We start from the raw sequence: 15,632 nt of genomic DNA, 5'->3' as shown, positions 1-15,632 counted from the left end.
TACAGAGTTAACCCTGCCGTAGCTCTTGATGAGGACAGCAGGGAACGAACTGCAGCCAAAAAAGACAACCTTTCAGATGTGTGAATAATTCGTGAGCATCGCTTGATTCATCCTATCGAGTGCAAGTGATGTGTCCACTTTTCAGGGTTTTTAAGAGTCCGGAGATTTACATGAAGCTCGCCTGACTCGTTCACACAGATTTGAGCCCAACGCATGTGGGTGATTCAGGAGGCTCACGGAGGAAACATGAATCTTGGAGCATGTTGAAGTTTTTACCAAATCTCCATATGAATATGGATGATATTACGGATATATTGCATTTTGTACGTTACATTGTCACAGCCAGTCAATTTTGGTTCTGATTAGTGCTCTTTAACTTTAATTAAATTAACTTTGAATAGCTAAATGAGGTTTACAAAGGTCATACAGGTGCATATTAGGTAAACGGTCACATATTTGCTACACAGGGATTTTGATTTCTATTATACACTCTTTATTTACACTCTTTACATTGTACCAGTCTCCCCAGGGTATGTACCAATTCACTGATTTAAATCAATGTGCTGGGCTTGTTGTCAGAGCTCCAGTCATATCGATACCAACAGCTTGAATTTAGCCACAGATGGAAGGCAACAGCAGCAGAATAAACACAAACTTCTCTTTGATGGAGAAGATCCATAGATAATGAGATTTATCGAGTGTTTGGGGCTGAAATAAAAAAAAAAGTAGCCGCAGAAGTTTTTGTTCAGAAGAATTGCTGCTGTTTTACAGGCAAATGTGTGGAATTTGAATTAATTTTCGTCTCTTCATTTGGCCTTGCATAAAGTTAGTTGAGAAACAACATTTTGTGTAATTAATTTCTAAGGCCTCCTCTTAACTCTTAATTCTCTGCATGACATCGATATATATATATGTATGTTGGAGATTCACAGCTCGAAAAAACAAGTTAACGATGGCGTGACTCATGAGCATGTGGGGTAGTTTCTTTCTTTTTTTCTTGGAAGCCAGAACATTTCCAGAATAACTTGTGTATTGGCCCTCATTAAAGGATATATATATGGTACCACAAACAGAACTATATGCACTACAGAAGTGGGATGAATGCAAATATTTGAACTGAATATATTTAGTTTACATCATATAAAGCCCGGTCCTCTGGGAGCTATATATACGCTCCACTTAAACCACACACTGGTAAAATCGTCTCGCCGAAGCCTGTGATAGGATGTCAATCTCAATTTTATCAACCATGTCAATCCAATCATCGATCAAAGGAGTTTTTGCTTCAGCCGTTTAAAAGCCGTGGCCTTTTCATGTGGAGCACTTTAAAACACGTGTCATTCCAAAGGGTGGTCATTTTAAAACAATGAAAAAGAAGGGAGGGGCAACAAAAACAACATATTTCTATCACCATTCTGAATAGCTGCTCAAACTCACCTTGTTGTGTTGTTTTCTGAATCTCAGGAATATCATTGTCTGAAATTCAGTGAGGGTCAGCTTAACGGTACAACAGCAAAAATTGGTGCGAGGTGTTATCTCCTTTTCTTTCATAAAGGAAGCAAAAAATGTGACATCCTGTGTAAACATACTTATTGATTTATCGATCCTCTCTCTCACATCTGTGTTCTGATCCGTCTGCAGGCATCAACCCCTTACAGTCTGGAGTCAGAGTCTCTGAGAATGGACTGCATCATGTCTGGAGGGGCGTCCCCGACTCTGGCCATCAATGCTGTAACCAACAAGGTACGACACCAGCTTGATAGTTGGGAAGGGCTTGGTTTAGTCGGTTCAAGAGGAACCAGAAATATTCCGTTGTTGTGGAAAACATTTCAAAGTTCTTGTGACAACTGTGCAGGCAAAATTAAAATGTTTTCTGGCAGACATCTTCTGTGCTGTAATTCCTATTGTTACTTCTTTTATAACACTCAGTTTACTCTTAGTCTTAAGTGGCATGGTGTTAAAGTAAAAACGTAATGTTTGCTAATAATTCTAGCCTGTATATTAAATGTTGACATTTTTTTTATTTTTTTTATTTTTTCATGGTTTGATTATTTTTTTTAGTATTATTATTTTCAGTTTTGTGTGTTTAGATTCTGGTCACTATTCCGTAGCTTCCTCAGTTCCCTCCTGTTCTGGTCTTTAGCTCCACTGCCACACCTGTCACCTAGTCTATTAGTCACTAGTTTCACCTTATTAGTTTCCCTCAGTATATATTCCTCTTGCTTTCTCTCAGTCATTGCTGGATCCTCAATGTTACCGCCTCATGTCTACGCAGTTGTTTCGATGTCCCCTGTTCAGAAGTTAGGTTTTGGCTTTTCTTAGGGTCTTAGGGTTACAGTTCTTAAATAAATCAAGTCAAGTTCCTTCAACCTCCTGCCTTCATCCACATCTACATTTGGGTCCCCTCATCTCCATTAACCGTGACAGTGGTTTGAATTGATAACTTCAGAAATATTCCACTAAAATAAGTTTCAGCTTGTGGTAGAGACCCTGTCCACACTAACGTATCTTTTTCATATTTTGTGGCCGCAAAAGAAGAACCTTGCCCCTCTCATGTTGTTTTCTCGTGTTTCCGACCCTCTGTTGCTTTTGTGTAATGAGCATGCGCAGGAAACCTTAACGATACTGGTGCCTATGTAAATGCATTTCTTCCCCCCGATCTTTTCCTGGGCTTTGATCGCCTTGTACTGAATCTTGAGCAACAACTCTGCCTCTTCATCTGTCTACAAAAATGAATCGCATTAGTCTGTCGGTTTTGCCCGTGCACAAGCTGCTGTTTTGGTGCTGACATTATGTGTCATTAATGTAGATGTTATTTGGCCCAGCATGATTATTTCAGAATTTGTGGGAATTTATGTCTCTCATCTGGATGGGAATGTTTTTTCAAACGTAAGGGAAAAGAAAAGAAAAAAAAAATCCATTTTAAAACATTATCCATAGTTTTGTTTGTCGAATTCATAAATTAGCAAAGTAAATGAAAACAGCCATATTTTCAGAGTGTTATTTTAGGATATATTTGCCTCTGAGCTGGCAAAATGAAACTAATTCAAACGGGGGGCTTCAGAGGGGGACTTGCCAAAACATATATCATTAAAAAGAAATGACAAGTAGCTGTGTAGACAACATAAATTAATGTGGTTAGTGTTTTTTTTTTTTTTTTTTTTTTTTGTCACTGTAGATCATGTTGACATGAGCTTGGGACGGTTCACATTGGTTGTCATTCCAAACTAAATGATTTTGAAAGTTTTGAGGGTAACCCGGGGTTTCAAATGTTGGTTGCGACAGGTCAGAGGAGATTTGTTTCCATCCACAGTAACCCCTTTAAAAGCTGAGCCATAAAAGCTTCAGACAGAGGAATGCAGACCCCAGAGTCCCTGTTGTCTTCTGAGAGAGTTTGCTTGTGTTACCTGCCGACGCCGTGCATGACATCATCAGCTAAGTTGTCGCCAAGCTACGAAAACAACACCTCAATCCATTCATGGTGATCTCTGAAGATTTCTACCGCACCTCAGCTTTTCTAAAAGTTAATCATTTGTAGTGCAGCAAAATAATTACCCCTGGGGGACTAATGGAGTATTATTGAATTGAAAAACCCGTTGATTTATGTAAACTGCCATTATGAAGTATTAGTACTCCTCGACAAGCACATATGTTACTCTCAGTGCATCGAAATACTAGAAAAAGTTTAGATTACTGCTAAGTGGTGGGCATTTAGATCAAATACAAATATATAGATTTTTTTAAGGGTGTGTAATGATTGTTTTTACTAATGAATTAGTTGAAAATATGTATGTAGATCAGTTGTGCTTTTCTCTGAGAAGAAAAATTTTTCTGATTCACAGAATCTGGGACTGCTACTGTACCTCTAAGTATTCACTGTACAACATATACACACACACACACACACACACACACACACACACACACACACACACACACAGAGGCACACATTCTGCCTAAAACACTGAACGGGGTGTGACCAGCAATATGAGGGTCAGAGATCAAGCAGCTGCTGGGACCTCTGACGCCCGTCTGATCTGGCACGTGCAGACACACACACACACACACACACACACACACACACACACACACACACACACACACACACACACACACACACAGTGATAATGTGTGGTAGGTGACCCCTTCGCCTGACCCCGACCAGAGAGAAGATTTGTCCCCCAGCAGCTCACATAGCTCTGCGTGTTTGCTCTGGATGTTATGTGAACCTCTGGACTTGACAGCATTTTACAGTTTTCCACTCTGCACTTCTAACACATTCTGACTCATAGTTCCCAGAATTTGTTAACATGAAACACTTCAGGCATAGTTTTTCAGCACTTAAGAAGTTTCATTAGACTTAGTCCCTATCATTATATTCCCATGTGCTCACTTTATTTTCATTAGTAATTTGGAAACTACAACGTTGAGCGTTTGCTGGTTCCAGCTCTTTAAGCATGGAGGTCCGTGTTTTTTTTAGGTTTTTTTTTTCAGTTTCATCTCCATGTGAATTAAGTATTTTTAGGATTTTAATGTTTGCTCGGTTTAAAAAAAAAAAAAGCACTAAAAACCACAGAGAAATGCTTTCAACGAGTTCATTTCACACCATGGTAGTTTTAACAATCCCATTAATGACAGCACTTTTTTTCCAGTTTCATTACATATCTGACAACAGAGAGCACAAGGACAGCTTCATTAGCAGCAGAGAGTTTCACACAGGCAGCAGGTGGACAGACTTAGCTGAAAAAGGGTTTTTCTTTACCTGAAACATCTCCGTTTGCACACATTTTGTGTTTCTCCTAAAAGAAAAAAAAAAGAAAAATGACGTATCTCAGACATCGCTGCACATTATGAAACAATGATTCAGAGCAGGGAGAGGAAGACCTTGATAATAATGATGCTCATGCCAACGTCAATGATATCCGCCCACGTCCAGACAGGTGGCGTCCTGCAGGCGCAGCAGTGTGTCAGAAGCCTCCTCGCTAACACATTTGCTCACTGATATTCTGTTTGTGTTGAACAATGTCTGCACTTTCTCTGTTATTTGATACTAGCATATAAGAATAACAAGAGACACAGAGGGATTCTAGTCGTCATTGTGTTCAGATGTTGTAATGTCTTTACACAAATTCCTTGCAAGGGGAGCTCTGCTAAATCTGAAAAGAACAAAAAAAAGCAAGGTATAAGTTTGAGGCCTTCCTAAGAATGTGATGATGCCTTTGTGTTCCTTCTTCGTGCGTGCTTGTAAACCTCAAATATCTCATGAAGCCACATAATAATTTCCTCGTCTCTGCGCTGTCACAGTAAAGAGAATTTAATGTTCACTCATGGCAGCTTTCACCAAAACAGAAAAAGACTCACGGCTCAAAAATGCCCCCCCCCCATACTACAAGGTGATCCACAGGGTAGAGTACTGCCCCAGAGAGCCTTTACTGCTGTCTCACCCGAAGGCTATGTTTTCACATTTGTCTTTACAATTAAATGTAGCCTGCAGGTAATGCTGGCGATTTGCTTCACAAGTCCTGACAATCAAATAAAACAAGAGAAGCATGATTCAAAAGAATCCTGAGGCGCTGCTTTTAAACGCTTTTTGATCTGTCAGCGTGTCAGACAATAAAACAGTACAGCTCCTCTCACTTGTTAAGGTGCTAGGTTTTCTCTGGGTTCATATTATTCACGAAAATCACAACATCACTAAGAGTATAGGTCTACGATTTCAGGCAAAAGCTGAAGTAAGCTGAAGCAAAACTTACACTTAAGTTTCTGTATTTCTTCATGAGTCGCCAAATAAGTTGATGGCTGATGGGTAACTTTGAGAGGTTGGCGGTGCCCTTGATATGAACTGGCAAACCAAGTCAAATGAAATAAGGGAGCAAAATGCTTGTAAGCCCGAAGAACAATTCAATTATTACTCACCGCTGCTGAAAGGAGTATATTTGGTGCATTAACCTAAAAGATTTTGGTTCTGTGTTAGAGGCTTTATTGTCATGTCAACGTGATGTCTTTCTTTGTGTCTTTGTGTGTGTAGGTAACACTGTATAGCCCTGAGGCAGAAGGCAGTGAGAGTCCTGGGAGCCTTGGTGGCAGCCTGAGCAACAGTCTATCAGAGCAGAGTTTGGCGTCTGTCAACCTTAACAGCATGAACACCGCCGTCAGCAGCGGCAGCAATGTGCACAGCTACACACCAGTAAGGCCCTCTCCTTTGTAATGGTTGTAAGCAATCTGATGATCGTTGCAGGAGAATGTCTGTCTGTGCTGGAACAATAGCTGACCTGACACTGCCACACACTGAGTCTCACGTCAGCCGGGCCAACGCTTTCTCCCACTTCTCATCTGGTTTTTCATCATCAACTGGCAAAAAAACCCACTACCAGCATTAAGGCAATTTTTCTTATATTATCTGCCTTCTCTTGATTCTGACATAATCTGGATGATTCAGTCGCTGGTCCAGACACTCAGTGGGTGCAGAAGGTGTCTGGTGCACTCTGAGCAGCTAAGGAGGTGGGAACCAGCTAACGAGATGTGCGCTGGATCTACAGCTCACTGCTGAAACTCTCGCTACGGGTTTGATGTTCAGACTTTGCAGCCTAATATAATTGTAATGGTCTTTGGCGGAAAATAAGCATCCGGTTCATGTGGAGTGGATTTTCGTAAGCTTTCAGCAGATGGTGTGTCTCTTTAAACTTTAAAAGTATTAACATCCAGCTGCGCTGAGAAGAAAAAAAATAGAAATAAAGCTGCTGTGCGTATGCTTTGATATATTAACACAAAGTTAAATGAGCAATTTCAGCCATATTTCATTTTAGCTCAAAAACTTCAAACTCACCCCATCTAAACAGATTTGTATTTGAACATTTATCAACGGTGAAACAATAATTATGAAAGTGCAGACTTACCAAAAACTGTTTATCTGTTGTTCAACTGAGGCATCCCAAGCGCTGATTCTTTACCATGTGAGTTGAATGTCTTTTTGCAACAGATTATCAATGATGTTTGTAGCCTCTCACAATCCTCAGGGTCAAACACCGCATTATAAATTTTGAACCTTTGGAAAATACTGGTTTGCTTTGATAGAGGCTCGATTCTGTCTTGCTTAAAGTGAAAAAAACGTTAATTTTCATCCACTGTGATGCTTTTAAGGGATGCTTAACCAACACTTTAAAGCAAAGAGACTAAATTATACACGGCTGAAAACAATCTGTTGAGAAGTAAGAAAATGTTCTGTTGTCTCCTGCCTGAGAGAACCTGAGTGTGTGTGAGATGAAGCAGATTTCATACTCCACATGAACTGCTGGTCAGATGGTCGAATAGTTTTGAAAACCTCCACCCCTCCCAACACCTTTCAGACTTAAGATAAGGGGTGTCTCCATCCAACCATTTCTGAACCGCCAGTCTGAGATTCACATCCACTTAACGCTGTGATTGGTCAGCTTTGCGGTGAGACAGGAGACAAGTCCTGTTCTTCTCTCTCTGGCTTACTTTTTTCCCTTGTGATGTGGTATTTCTGCTTTAGTAATTTGAATGTCTTCCAGCTGAGACTTTGTGAAAACTTATCCATATATTTATGCAAGACCTCACCAACGTGGCACAAGCTCTTCACTTGAGCTACTTGATGGGCCCATGTGGATGAGGTTTGTAATGGGTCAGAGGGCACATCGTACGAACTCGTTCCTCATGTGAAATGCTCTGACCCAAAGGCCGGCTTCACATCAGTGACACGTGTGTTGCGTGCTTTGCCGAACAGCTGTGTTGTGACTCTGTGTGTGGATTCACACCACCAACCTTTTTTTTGGCTGCGCTGCTGCGGTGCAGCAACCATAATATCGAAAGAAATTCATCATCATTACAGGTAAGGTATACATATATTTTTTGTCTATCACATGATGAGAGTTATATTGTTGCTCATTTGAGGTCAATATGATGACCAACAACGGTTATTACATTGCACAACGATGCGGCAGGTCATTCCTGCCCACAGCTATAACTGAACTATTTACAACTCCTTTTTGTTCAAAATACTTTCCCTTTTTTGGGATTAAAAATCTGTTATTAAGTTCAATTCAACAAGTGTTTTAGCGCCGTATGTTTGCTAAGAAAGATCTTCCTCTGACGCTTTCCTCACGCGTCAGAAATGGGTTCTATGCCGAAACCCCGGATGGCTACGGTGCATTACATTACATTACGGTCATTTTGCAGACGCTTTTATCCAAAGCGACTTACAATAAGTGCGTTCAACATCGGTAGACAAAAGAACTTCAGGTCACAAGAAATCATAAGTGCATTTCCTTCCAAAACCAAACAGCTAAGAGCACAACTAGTGCTAGAGTAAGTGCGATAAGTTAGGTACCTAGACAAATGGGAAGACAATTTAGAAAACAAAGACAATTTAGGAAACAAATAAGTGCGTAAGGGACTAGGACGAGGCAGGTGATGTCCTAAGAGGGCGGATCAGGGTAGTGTTTCCTGAAGAGGTGGGTTTTCAGCCTGCGCCGAAAGATGGGCAGCGACTCAGCTGTCCTGATATCAGTCGGGAGATCGTTCCACCATCGGGGTGCCAGAACAGAGAAAAGCCGTGACCGTATTGATCGTGCGCAGGGACCCCTGAGTGACGGGGCAGCCAGGCGCCTGGTGGCCGCAGAGCGAAGTGGTCGGGCGGGGGTGTAGGGCTGGACCATAGCCTGGAGGTATGAAGGAGCTGTTCCTTCCACTGCCCTGTAGGCTAGCACCAGAGTCTTAAACTGGATGCGAGCAGCTACAGGGAGCCAGTGTAGAGAGCGGAGAAGGGGAGTGGTGTGGGAGAACTTGGGGAGGTTGATCACCAGACGAGCAGCAGCTTTCTGAACCAGCTCCAGAGGTCTGATGGCAGAAGCCGGGGCGCCAGCAAAGAGCGAGTTGCAGTAGTCCAGGCGGGAGATGACGAGAGCCTGGATGAGCACCTGTGCTGCCTTGTCGGTGAGGAAGGGCGAATCCTCCGGATGTTGTAGAGGAGGAATCGGCAGGCACGGGTCCCCGGGAGAAACACCAGCTCAGTCTTATCCAGGTTGAGCTTTAGGTGGTGTATCGACATCCACCCCGAGATGTCTGCCAGGCACGCAGCAATGCTGAGACCCTCTCAGTGTTACCTGGTGGGAGCGATCTGTCAGGTAGGATGAGAACATGGAGAGTGCAGAGCCAGAAACACCCATTCCCTCCAGGGTAGAGAGAAGGATGTCGTGGTTCACTGTGTCAAATGCTGCAGACAGGTCCAGGAGAATCAAGACAGAGGAGAGAGAGTTAGCTCGAGCAGTTTGGAGTGACTCAGTTACTGCTAGGAGGGCCGTCTCAGTTGAGTGGCCCACCTTGAACCTGGACTGGTGGGGATCCAAGAGGTTGTTCTGGTGGAGTTAAGAGGACAGTTGTTTAAAGACAGCACGTTCAAGAGTTTTGGACAGGAAGGGTAGAAGGGATACCGGTCTGTAATTCTTGATCTCTGAAGGGTCAAGAGCTGGTTTCTTTAGAAGAGGAGTGACTCTGGCAGTCCTGAAAGCAGAAGGAAAAGAGCCTGATGTCAAAGATGTGTTAATGAGGTGGGTCAGGTAAGGAAGAAGATCAGGTGCAGCAGAATGAAGGAGAGGGGAAGGGACTGAGTCAAGGGAACATGTGGTGGGGCGGCTAGATGTTACAAGGTGAAGGACCTCATTTGCAGAGGGGAGAGGAGTGGGACAGAGAGGGAGGTGAGGGAGAAGGTGGTGGAGAGGGAGGAGTGGGAGAGCGACAAGTGTGGGTGGTGTGGACAGCTGGGGGGTGAGGGAAGGAAGATCGGATATCCCTAACCTTCTTGTCAAAGAAGTCTGCGAAATCGTCAGGGAGGAGGGAGGAGGAGGGAAGAGAGTTGTTTGGGGTTGGAAGCAGAAGTTTGAATTTTGTTACAGAAGATGGAAGTTTTGGCAGCAGAGAGAGAGGAGGAAAAAGTGGAAAGCAAAGACTGGAAGGCAAGAAGGTCTTCAGGGAGTTTAAGGCCTGTTTATGGTCGGAAACCAGGTCGTCTGCGTGTGTGTCGCAGTTAACGCAGATATGCCCCTCCCCCTTCCGCAGACACTCTGGTGCACCTCCCCAAAATTGTAACTGACCGCAGACAGTGCCGCAGATATTGTCGCAGGGAGGAGAGAAAGGAGGCCTCTGATTGGTCAACTCCACATCCGCTCTACACTATGCGTATTTCCGGTTTGCTAACCGGCTAATGGTGACGCTAACCGTGCTAACCGTGATGATTCTTTCGCCTCTCTGCCAGTTCCAGTAGTAGCAATATTTCTTCTATTTCTAGATCGATCAGCTGCATCTCAATCAAAGTGCGCATTCGTCCAGTCGCCATTGTTGTTGAATGACCTCCGTAACCGGAAGAGAAATACCACACCCACAATCCTAGCTTGTTCGTGATTGTCCCTCTTGCGTTGTGGCGTGGAATTAGCTTCAAAATTGGGCATAAATCAAAAATAACTGCGTCATACCTACGACAAGCTCACTGCGACACACTGCTGCGAGAGTATACACGGCCCTTTACTTTTCCTCCATTTGCACTCAGCCGCCCTCAAGCTCCGCCTCTGAGTACGCACTGAGTCCGACAGCCAAGGGGCAGGTGGAGCTGAGCGTGCAGGCCTGGAGGTGAGGGGACAGAGTTTGTCCAGAGAGGACGACAGGGTGGAGAGAAGAAGATCAGTAGAAGTGTCAGGGGATAGAAGATAAAAAGATTCAGGGGGAGGGAGGGCAGAGAGAACAGAAGAGGAGAAGTCAGTTGGGGAGAGAGAGCGTAGATTGGGACGAGAAGATACCATGTGGGTGGGGCGAGGTCGGGAGGTCGGAGAGGAGAGGGAGAGGGTGTAGGACATGAAGTAGTGGTCAGAGAGATGAAGAGGAGTGACAGAGAGGTTGGCGCTAGAACAGTGCCTGGTGAAGATAAGGTCCAGTATGTTTCCAGCCTTGTTGGTAGGAGGAGATGGGGAGAGAGCTAGGTCGAAGTTTGCAGTTTGGGCTGCGGCTGATATGCTCTGATCTGTTTGCATTTGTCATTTGAAAGACAACATTCTACATACGCCACACAGTCGGTGTGCAGCTGGGCTAAAACTGTGCTGTTGCTGTATGTCTGAGGCCTGAAATAAAGCAATTCTGATATTGTACCAGTAATCACATTCTGTGTATGCACACAGACACACGAACAGGATACCACAAGCCTAATCAAGGCCAGCCCATCTTTTTGGCTATTATTTTGCAGTACACCCTGAACTTGTCTGGTTACTTACAGATTAATGTGTCTCTAGATATTATGCAGCCTGTTGAAAGGATCTCTCATCATATCTTGCTGCTATTCGAGCTGATTAATCTCAAGTATTATGTGTGTGTGTGTGTGTGTGGTAGATGATAATAGGTTGCCTTTTTATGACAAAGGGCCATGATTTACCATGGCACAGATCCAGCTGAAAGGTTATATTCAGAAAGTATCTGAGATTGAAGGAGGAAATTTGTATCTGTTGTCAGAACAACTTTGCTTCACATTTCAAGGTTCGATAAACTACATCATATCCCACCACACATTATATCATCCATACAGTAGTTTCCCTAATCTTATTTCTTGTTTTGAATTATTTCACTTCGGTCTCAGACAATATTCAAATTTTAATATAATTCAAGTTCTTATTTTTTGGAAAGTCTTAAGATTTCTTATTTGAATATTAATCCGATGTCCTCAGCCAAGTTTTTCCTTTTTGGATTTATTTGACACGTTTTTTATTTTTCATTTCTCCAATGTAGATTACACAGATAAATAAGGCAGCTGTTATTAAACTTTATCTTGCTTTTATGTAACGCTGTGACTATGTAGAAGGGTTGACTTGTAGTTTTAAATCTACAGTTGGCTTGAGTGAGCTCAAAGTCTTCTGGGTTTTCCAATGACCTTTCCTGTAGTGCCTCCATCAGGCCGAAACTTAGACTTCTTTGGTCCATGAGCTTTCCAGTTATTTATTATTTAACCCACGTATATTCATGCTACCAGGGAATATGTGGGAGCAAGATGGAACATAGCATCTTCACTGTATTCCTTAGAATTTCTTTACATTGATTTTTTTTTCACTTCCTGCCCCTGTACCAGCAACAGGTTTTCTTGTTGTGTTCATTAAAGTTGTCTTTTTCCATTTAAATCTAAACATGATCGATTTGTATTGCTTTTGATGCATTTGCTAAAGTGTTCGTGTCTGTCCCTTTCAAGCAAATATAGTACGATTTGAAAGGCCAATCCCTGTCCAAAAACATTTGGTCCGAAATTACAGGAGCGCAGGAAAACCCCAAGTCTTCATTATTTCTCCTTTGTAACAGCTGCTCACCTTTTTACCATCAATCATTTTTCCCCGGTCACCTCCCACCTACATTAGCAAAGGTCAGTGCAATCTCATCTCGTTAACCTCTCGTTTCTGGAGGCCATCTTTTGTTTTCCTCCTTTCTGCATCGCCTCCTCCACCCCTCGCCCTCCTCCTCCATCATTTCAGACCTCATCTGTGGGTTAGTCCTCTGGGATCGGGCTTAGTTCTGACTCATTACCTGGCGCAGGTGATACCCTCCTGACTGACAGTGATTACTGGTGGCATCGCTGGCAGAGATCTCAGAGACGCCTGGAGAGTTTACAGAGAGGCTGCCATTATTGGGTACAGTTTGATGTGTGGGTGATGCATCAGTGTAAGTTGGCTTACACTGGCGGGGGCACACTGATCACAGCAAATTGCTTGTGTTCACGGGAGCAGAGTGAGGAGGATGACAGCTAAGATGATTGAGGATGGAGGAAGACATGCGGCAGTCACAAAAGGAGGCAGAAATCTGAAGTGCTGTGTTTTGTTGTTGACTGCTTATGTGGAAAGAAATGAGCGACAACAAAGATTTTATTCTTTTATTTTGCCGAATTGAATTTGGTTTGATCATCATCCTAAGTGAAGCTGGAATGAAGACAATTGTATCTGTTATTGAGTATAGAAATTGATTTGCAAGGAAAGCTTGAAAAAAATTAATCGTTCCAATTTTTGGAAACAGAACATGATTATTATTAAATTTTACTTTTCTATTTTGCAGCTTAAATGTTAAAATGGCATACATATGACAAGTGTGCGGAAACTGAAGGTTTCTGAACAAACAGATGTTCTGTGTAATGTAAGGGCAAAGATATTTCATTGTAAAAATACTTTTAGCTAGAAAATTGTTGCATTTGCTGCATGTTGCTGCAGGTATTGATGAAAGAAGATGAAACGCATGCTTTTTTAAAAATGATTATTATTATTGTTTGGTACCAAAAAGGCTGCACAGAGGTTTAGAATGCCAAATTATAACTGTTTCTTTACAATTATTACTTTGTAAGCGAGCCTCACTTTTATTAGTGGGCATGAACAGAAAATATTACAGTTTCATGACTGCACTCCAACTCTCTGTCGTCATCCTTCCTCTTATTGTTGGGCAGTTCATATGAACATCTGCAAACACAATAATCTGTGAAACTCCTTTTACTTCCCTTACCTCCTCATATTAGCCTACAGTTGCGACTCATATATTTTCTGCATGGATTCTAATGTGTTCGCAGTCATTTAAAAACCTAAATCTCAGGCTCTGTCGGGAGTGTAAGATTAGGTTGTGCTTCCATCGTGAAATGAGAATTGGCTCACTTTTAAATCAAGGAATCTTTGTTCGTCTGTGTTCTCTGTTTCTTCTGCTTCTCGACAACCTTTCATCCAGTTTACTTCACATGTGTCTTAAGTGTCTTCCTGGATATGCAGTAAAGTGAAGTGCTGAGTTTGATGTCTGGATGAGCTGTGCTAAAATGCAAAAAGCTGTGTCATTGCTCTTTAACAACTGCTGATTGCCTTCATCTGAGGGGTTGCATGAGCATCTGTAAATTCAAGCTACAAAACAATTACAGGGATTACACTCTCCTTAAACAACAGTTGTAGTACTTATTGCAGTAAAAGATCAAAACCTCAATGTGACCTTTCACTTGCACACTTGGATACAGAGAATCAACATGCAACACATTTGTCTGGAAAGTGTTTTTTCCTATTGCAAAAAAATAGTGTCACTTTAATAGCCCAGCTTCTGAATTCAGTCTGCATTCCGGCTTTTATTACTTCTTATGAGATCAATATATTTGCTGATTCTTCTGTGTCTCTTTTTGTCCTTCTGACAGTCCAGGTTTATTTCCTCTTTCTCTCTGTGTTGAAGGTCAGTAGCCACTCGGAGCCTTCGTCCCAGTCCCTGAGCCTTCAGCAGCCCACCCAGCTTCCACCTCCTCCTCCTCCTCCTCCCCCGCAGCCCCAGTACGGCTTACCAGTCCCCGAGTCGCGGGACAAGCAGCTCTGTTTCTCTGACTTTGAGGACCTCAGTGCTTCTTTCCGCAGCCTTTACAAGTGCGTCTTTGAGCAGTCCTTCTCACAGCAAGGTGGGTGTCGACTCTCACCGTGGGTTAGTGTGGCTGTCCTACGTCTGCAACAGCATGTTAGCAGAAGAACAACACTAAACCTCAACGTCAGGCTTTATGCACATAATTAACTGGCACGCTTAAACTTGCATTCACACTCAAACAGTTTAGCATTGCTTTCATTGCAAGCATTCCAATATTAACCTTCAACATACACAACTCCTACTCTGTTGTATTTGAATAAACAAACAATCTGTTGTTCCGCATATCTGCGTTTAACGGCTCGCTCAGTCAAACAAGTAAAGGCAATTAAGAGTAAGAACTCAACAGGAGGGAAAAAAAACTCACCAACACATCTGTGGCAGAGCATAGCAAGGGGCTCTGCAGCTTTGATAGAAGCTAATTAGATTGGTTCCTAAAGTTTGTGAAGCATCTCGCTAATTGCTTCCTGAAGCTTTCAGGTCATCAGGCCTCCTCCCTATTGGACCCCCCACCACCATCCCACCATTCTCGTATCACCTTCCTACACTAGCTTTCTTTCCCCTCCGTACACCCATGAATGTTCTGTAACAGAGGAGATTGACGCGGTCTGTTGAGCTCCGCAGCTGCTGCCTGAATTCATCCTCTGACAAGGTCTCATTCAGTATGTGGTCAGGGACACGGAAAAAAGATGAGACAGTGCAAAGACTTGTTGAGTGAAAAAAAAAAAAAAAAAACTATGCTACTCAGAGATCTAGAATGGAAAATAAGAAAAAAGATTTGCTGGTGTTTGAAAAAGGCCCATAAACCTTTTAATGTAGGTGCAAAGAAAAACAGCATTGGGAAAATGTTTTTTTTTTTTTTGGTATTTTTCTTTCATTTCCATGGCCAAGAATAATAAGAATCTGTGTTTCTTTTTTTTTTTTTTAATGGTTGAGATATCAAGTGTCAACAACATATACTCACTTTTAGCATTACATTCCTAACCTAAGTAGTACAGACACTTTTTAGTTTTTAACAAGACACAATATAGTCACTCGAAAATGTGCTCTCCCAAGAGTTAAGCAGCAGGACTAAAGCGTGAGTCTTAGCGAGCAACAGTGTTAAAAGTCATTGCATTTGATCATCTGTGTAACAGTGATGCAGCAACACTGCTGAGCCCATTGTCTCCTCCAGAAGATCACAGCAACTTAAAGACAACACACAGTGTTGCCGTGTCAAACAGAGAGAA

General features: G+C 42.5%; 1 protein-coding gene across 1 annotated transcript in view; it reads left to right on the top strand.

Annotated features, from left to right (window-relative positions):
• LOC142390766 (forkhead box protein J3-like) overlaps positions 1–15,632 on the top strand; it is a 78,706-nt gene that overhangs the window by 44,828 nt on the left and 18,246 nt on the right. The window contains exons 6-8 of the mRNA XM_075476466.1: positions 1,642–1,743; positions 6,029–6,187; positions 14,227–14,443. Coding sequence (XP_075332581.1) covers positions 1,642–1,743; positions 6,029–6,187; positions 14,227–14,443 — 478 coding nt within the window. The remainder of the gene's footprint in view (positions 1–1,641; positions 1,744–6,028; positions 6,188–14,226; positions 14,444–15,632) is intronic.

Source organism: Odontesthes bonariensis, chromosome 10 (genome assembly GCF_027942865.1).
Source record: "Odontesthes bonariensis isolate fOdoBon6 chromosome 10, fOdoBon6.hap1, whole genome shotgun sequence".
In the NCBI taxonomy this organism is placed as follows: Eukaryota; Metazoa; Chordata; class Actinopteri; order Atheriniformes; family Atherinopsidae; genus Odontesthes; species Odontesthes bonariensis.
Note: the sequence above shows the minus strand (reverse complement) of the source record. Positions and strands in the feature narration are given on the sequence as shown.